The sequence below is a fragment of the Benincasa hispida genome, chromosome 2 (genome assembly GCF_009727055.1).
Source record: "Benincasa hispida cultivar B227 chromosome 2, ASM972705v1, whole genome shotgun sequence".
Taxonomy (NCBI): Eukaryota; Viridiplantae; Streptophyta; class Magnoliopsida; order Cucurbitales; family Cucurbitaceae; genus Benincasa; species Benincasa hispida.
The window spans coordinates 45,712,245-45,718,901 of record NC_052350.1 but is presented as its reverse complement, the minus strand read 5'-3'; the positions used below and the strand labels follow the sequence as shown (position 1 = coordinate 45,718,901).

The 6,657-nt window shown below is 30.7% G+C and overlaps 1 protein-coding gene across 1 annotated transcript; it reads right to left on the bottom strand.

Moving 5' to 3' along the window:
- Nucleotides 1-1,990: 1,990 nt before the first annotated feature.
- On the bottom strand, nucleotides 1,991-5,821 carry LOC120070772. The gene is made up of 3 exons (XM_039022656.1): nucleotides 5,475-5,821; nucleotides 3,779-4,106; nucleotides 1,991-2,490 (listed from the first exon to the last, which is right to left on the bottom strand). Exons 1-3 carry the CDS (start codon nucleotides 5,620-5,622, stop codon nucleotides 2,274-2,276), a joined length of 693 nt encoding a protein of 230 aa, XP_038878584.1. The 5' UTR covers nucleotides 5,623-5,821; the 3' UTR covers nucleotides 1,991-2,273.
- Nucleotides 5,822-6,657: the final 836 nt, after the last annotated feature.

Below are 6,657 nucleotides of genomic sequence, written 5' to 3'. Positions count from 1 at the left end.
GATTGACTTTCAAGAGTGTTTTTCAAGTCTTTGAACCTTCGATTTTGTGTCTAATAATTAAATCTATAAACATTTTAAAAAATGTCGAATAGGTCCTAAACTTTCCATTTTCGATGAGGCTGTCCTTAAATTTTTAATAATTTTAAATATGTCATTAAATCTATTAACACAAACTATCTAAAAGTTAAAAAGCTAAACTCGTCATTTAACTTTTTTTTTATAAATTTAATTTCAAAACCATAATCAAATAATTTACATGCTATATTTATATTTAATTTTGGGGCCTTTTTCCATTTATACTTTCTATTGATCTTTAGCAATATAATAATACAAGGTTTATTTAATTTCTTAACCACTAGGGATTTTCTTTAACCCAATGAAGGCATCATATAAAAAATGATTGAAATTTCCCATTACGATCAGTCAGCTAAGAAGAAGTCTAACCTCTTGTATATGAAATCACCAAGAAGAAATTATTGAGTTTTTAGGTTAAAGTTTTCCTCTTGAGATCATTTTCATGTTTTGTTTAAGTAGTGGTTAGAGAAGTGTCAAACTTTTAAGATATATTTGGTATTCAACTTCAATTTGACGATACTTTGTCAAAATAAACATAGTTCAACTGGTATGATGTTCTTAACCTCGAACTAAGAGGTTTACTTCTTCAATCCTACATATTATTTTTTTTTTAAGGAAAAATAATACTTGAGTGATGCCTTTTTTTGGAAAAATATGGTCCATAGATTTTGAGTTTAGTTTATGTTTAGTCCCTAAGTTTCAAAATATTATAAGTTTACCTTAGATTTTAGTTTTGTTTCAATTTTAGAACCCTATGTTTCAAGATTTATATTTTAACCTCTATTTTTCACAAAATAATCATTTTTAGTCTTTAGTGTTAATGTCCATAAAATAGTTTATAACTAAAAAAATTATAATTGATTAAGTACTACTTTCATCACGGTTAAAACTAATTTTTATATTCATTTCATAATTATTTTAAATTAATTAATGGTCATTGACATTAAAGACTAAAAGTGATATTGAACCAAAAAAAAAAAACAAAGTTAAAAATATAAATCTTGAAATCTAAAGATCAAATCGAAATAAACTCAAAATTAAGGATAAAATTGCAATATTTTGAACCTTAGAGATTAAAAATCAAATCAAATTCAAAACTTAAAAACTACAAGTGCAACATGTACAAACATATGGACAAAATGAAAACTAGACCAAAACTTAGAAACCAAAAATATTTTTTCTTTTTTTTTTTTTCTTTTTTTCCCCTATTCTATGCGTGAGATGAGATATGTATATTAAACCTGTATTTGGTAGGCCAAAATCAAATTAGTGAATTAATAAATTGATGTCACGTATTACCGATTTAAACGTTTTTTAAGTATAAAATACATTTTTAGTCCCTATATTTTTACCCTTGATATTTGAGTATCATTTCAATTTGGTTCTTAGATTTCAAAATTTTATATTTTAAACTTCAGTTTTTCATTAAATACTCATTTTCAATCATTAACGTCAATTTCTATTAATTAATTAAAAATAATCATGAAGTGAAAATTAGAATTTAATTTTAAAAGTGATAAAAAAATAGTGAAACTTAATTAATTATAATTCTTTTAATAATTTTTAATTAATTAAAATAAATTAATACTAAAGATGAAAAATGATTATTTAGTAAATAATCGAATTTAAAAGTGTAAATCTTGAAACATAAGGGTCATATGAAGTAAAACTCAAATGTTAAGAGTAAAATTGTAACATATTGATACTTAGTAAGTATATTGAAACCAAACTCAAAACTTAAAAGCTAAATGTGTAAAATTTTGAAACTTAGAGACTAAATAGAAACAATATTCAAAATCTAGGGACCAAAAAGGTATTTTTTTTTCCCTTTTTTTTCTTTTTATTTAAGTACCTAAAAGTCATGGCAAACAAGCTCTAAAAGTATAAAATCCGAGTTTCATTGGGAAGTCAAAGAGAAACAAATTAGGCACTTTCAAAGAACAAAGCGGTAACTACATAGATGGTCCTAACATTGGGTCTATGTTTCAACAAAGTAATGAAGCGGGATGTTAACCTTCTATTGGTCATTACATGAAACAAAAAATATCTTAATTGTGACAAAATGGCAACAAAGGAAGACAAGAAACTGACCTTTAAACCCACCTGGTGCTGATATAATACAGGGTTCAAAGTCAGTCTTCAAATTTCCCAGAAGATCAAAAATATAAGTATCTGCAGGAATGAGATGATATAAATTCTTAAAGTACAATAATTTTCCTAGGCAAATTGTCTCCTATGGAACCTCCATGTCCGTGGTGGTCGTGCTCGTGGTCATGAAAGATGAGTGTCAGAATACCTACTACGCACAACACTGAACCTACAAGAAGTTTGTCGTATCGTTCGACCCAGTGAAACTTGAGCTGGCTCGCGCCATAGAATGACAAAGCCACCAACGAAGTCATCACAGTTATTGTGCTGCAAATTCAACACAACCGAGAGGCAAGTTATAATGTATCAATGAAATGAATCTTAATATGGATGGAATGCTTAACATGAATGGTTTTTTAAACAAACAGTTCTTAGGTTAAAATCAATTAAACTTTGTGATCGATCCCTTAGAATGTTATAAAATAAATCATGCTCCTTCACAAATATCATAGTTACATTGATATGTCCAACTTAAATGAAAATAAGATCCAAGCCAGCCTAAAACTTCATTCCAGAGCGAACAGAGACTTCCCTTGGAACCCAAAACAATCAAGTAGAATACTTCACTTTCACTACCTAGTTAACATTGATGTGAATCGGCATTAAAGACAGATTATAATAGCAATCCCGGCTGGAAGTAGATATACTATCGCATATAATTAAATTCCAAGGAAAATCTACAAATAGCGAGAACGACTGCCAGTAGGGGGGAGGCTATCTTCGTTTTAGTTTTGGGGATGTGTTCTTATCAGCCTTCGGCAGTTCGGCTTCAAAAGCATAATACATGCCAATGTGCAACTCCAACAATTTGTCAGAGACAGAGTGCTTGTCAACTTTCATTGAGGCTCTCATCGGTGGCATAATGTACAAACTACAAATGATTGTGCCATTTTCCTTCAAAAACTAATTATTGGTAAGTATGGGCTCCACGCTAATAGTTCGGATGCGGGTGTGGTTTCCACTAATACTTTTTCTAAGCTATCTCAAACTTGTCTTTTAGACTTTTCTCAAATCCTTAAAATATTCAGTCGAGGAAGGCCATCACATTCGCTTCTAGGAGGATATTTGATTAGTCCGTACATTCGCTTCTAGGAGGATATTTGATTAGACAGAGTGTATGTGTGATTTCTCAAGCAAAAGATGTTTCTATAGCAGTTGACTTTTTCATTTCTCATTTGCTTCTAGCCAGAGGAACCAAGATTGGATTGAGTTTTGTAATGTCCACCTTCTTGCAACAAAGAAGAGCTTCATGGAATGGTATTTCCATAACTCTGAAGAATATTTGGGTGGAAGGGTTATGTAGAAAGCTTCCAAGATGTAGTGTGAACTTTGACTTTTTTGATATCTTTGTTTAGGCCAACGCCAAACATAACTAATCTCCATTGATATTGTCTTCATTTTTTTTCATGTAGCCCTCTGGTCGACTTAAGAATCAAGTTTTTAGGCAGCTTCTGCTTCCTTCCCTCCATTTTTCTCTCTAAAAGTTGGTTTCTTTCTCTCAAAACAAAGAAGTTGCATAATGTACAACAGACAAGAAAATTTTATGCCTAAATACCTGAACAGCAGCACTATGATAGCAAGCACCATCATGGAAGATGAATTTCCAACAGCAAGAAACACTGGAAGAGTGGTTGCACAGGGAGACAAAGCAGGTACAAGGACAAGACCAGCAACAGCCATTTTCTCCATTGGTTGGTTGTGGGAGTGGCTATGACTACCTCTTCCAGTCATAAACAATAAAACATAACATGCTCCAAGAATTATAAGCAAAAGAGAAGCCAGCTTGTGTACAGTTTCTTCACCAGCAATTGTATTAGCCATCGTGATTGCGGTTATTCCAAGAAGTGAAGTGGATATGACATGTAAAATTGCTCCAAAAGCAGCTGCAAAATAAAATATGCATCTAAACATAAAATTTCCAATTGCAAACTTTGTGAAACTAGAAATACACTAAACATTACTTGCATTTTGTAAGATAACAAAATATATGCGCAGCGCGGGCTTCTTAAATTTAAAAATAAAATAAAATAAAATGAAGTTCACTTTTATTTCATCATTATATTTATAGTCTGTAGTCCCATTCTAATTTGGGACACAGAGATTAATCAATTTACAAAAAAGACATCAAATCTCCATAAGTGACCAAATTCTAAAATAGTTTACTATTGGCAAAACCTTGCAACTGCCATTATATTCATGCCCTAAAAATTCCTATAAGTTTTTTTAACTGTTCTAAATCTAGAGACCAGCTGAATAAAGATTGTTAAACCACCGGTTGACCCAAAAGCTTAAGTTGATGGATGAAGTAAATTTACGGGTAATTACAATGGGCAACATTTTTAGGGCTACTAAAAGTGTATAGCAACATTTTTAAATAATTGTTAATGTAGCAAAATCTATCAACGATGGACTCTTATCTTTGATAAACTCCTATAAGTGACAAACTCCGAGAGCTGATCTAAATTTTGCCATATCTACAAATTCTTTTCTATTGTTATATCTGGTAATACTTTGGGCTGATCGCTATATTTGTAACTGCCCTTAAATGTAATATTATATCAAGACTCTAATACTACCCATAACTTGTGGGCTTGAACTATGTAATGTAGAAAATCCTAACAAGTGGAAATCAACAATAATTGGAGTGCAGAGGTTTGAATATAGAACCTTCCATGCTAATACCATGTTAAATCTCTGATCAACCCAAAAGCTTAAGTTGATCGGTGAAATTAAATTTAATATTATATCTAACACCCTATCAAACATCAAGACTAGAAAAAATAATATATAACATTTTAAACGGAGTATCAACAGCAGCATAAAAATAAGCATATTATATGGACTCATTATGAAATATGATAGAAAAGTGATGATAAGGACCTAATACGCTAATTAAGAGATATAGTTAGCTAGATCTCGCAATTAGTTTATGAGCTCTGTATGATAAAATCCTCCTCTGCAGCCACTAATCCTCAAAAGAACGCGCTAAGAACTATCGTTCGAGCAAAACTACCGATAATTAAGACAACATTGTCACCGACTCACCATAACACCGGACAAGATTCAACTAAACAAAACAATTAAACTGCATTTTGATAAATCAAATCCAGCCTTGGCAATTTTTCTCTAAGGCACAGAGCAGCATCCGAACAAATTTTCCGAGTAATTCGCAAAACAATAAACCAAATGGATGGTGAAACAAAGGCAAAAATAAGAGATCTAAGAAATGCGATCGGTTGCAGAAAACATACTGACGAGGAGAGTCCTGGAGAGAGTCCATTTCTGAACGCGGCCGACGACGGAGAAAGGAAGCCAGTGAGTGGGAATGAAGGAATGGAGAAGCGAAACGGTCGCAATTCCTCCGATTGTGGACAGATCTTCGGCAGTAAAACCTTCCATTTGGCACCGAAATGAAACAAATCCTCAGCCGGAGGAAGAAAATATCACGAAACTAGCAAATCCCGGTAGGATTTTAACTCGCCGGAACGGAATCTGAGACAGATCTAACGTTGAAAATGAAAGATTTTCCCATCGGAAACCATTTGAAGTAATAAATTTGATAATGATACCTAAACTCTCGTCGATTTTGCTTTTGGACTATATTTTTAATATAAATAAATATATAAATAGCTGAGAAATTATTTATTTAATTTGTTGGTTTTTACCTTAAAAAAATTGGTCAATTTCAAAAATAAAAAATAGATTGGATTGCCTAACATAAGTCGTAACAAATTTTTAAGTCTGTATAAACTCTTATTTCTAGTCCTTTTTTTCTAAGATAGATTTTTAGAAATTATTTCTTGTTTAGACTTTAAAAAATATTTTCAAATTAGATTACAAAATTAAAAAAAAGTTAGGCTGGTTTGGTAACTATTTAATTTTTTTTTTGAAAAATAAGCCTACAAACACTCTTGTACATCCAAACTTCTTTCTTTGTTATCTATTTACCGATAGTTTAAAAAACCAAGCTGAATTTTAAAAACTAAGAAAATTTGTTTTTATTTTTTGGAATTTGGATAAGAATTCAACCATTGTACTTAAGAAATAAGCAAATAATTATAAGAAATAGGGACATAAATTTTATCTAGATTTTAAAAATTAGTGCTAAATAAATTAAGTATAAAGTTTATTAATTAATGGCTATGATGTCAATGAAACTCATCAAGATGAGTATAGTTCAGCTGACATAAAGTTTACACAATCAATATCAAGTTAATAGGTTTGACTTTACTGCCTCACATGTTGTAAAAAGAAATTGAACATAAATCACATTTACGAGTAATGAAAATTTGATTCAATCATAAAGAAATTTTGTTTGATACGATGATGCAATCATAATCAAAATCCATAGATATTATTTTGAAATATGAATAATTATCAAAATGTTCTTTTCATATTTTTTTAATTAATTAAAACACAGTAACTAAATAATAT

Bases quoted from the DNA above. Each gene is read 5' to 3' on its own strand.
- LOC120070772 (XM_039022656.1), bottom strand. From the start codon at position 5,622: ATGGAAGGTTTTACTGCCGAAGATCTGTCCACAATCGGAGGAATTGCG. The intron at 4,107-5,474 runs GTATGTTTTCTG...TTTATTTTGCAG, and splicing joins CTCCAGGACTCTCCTCGTCA to CTGCTTTTGGAGCAATTTTA. The intron at 2,491-3,778 runs GTATTTAGGCAT...TTGAATTTGCAG, and splicing joins ATCATAGTGCTGCTGTTCAG to CACAATAACTGTGATGACTT.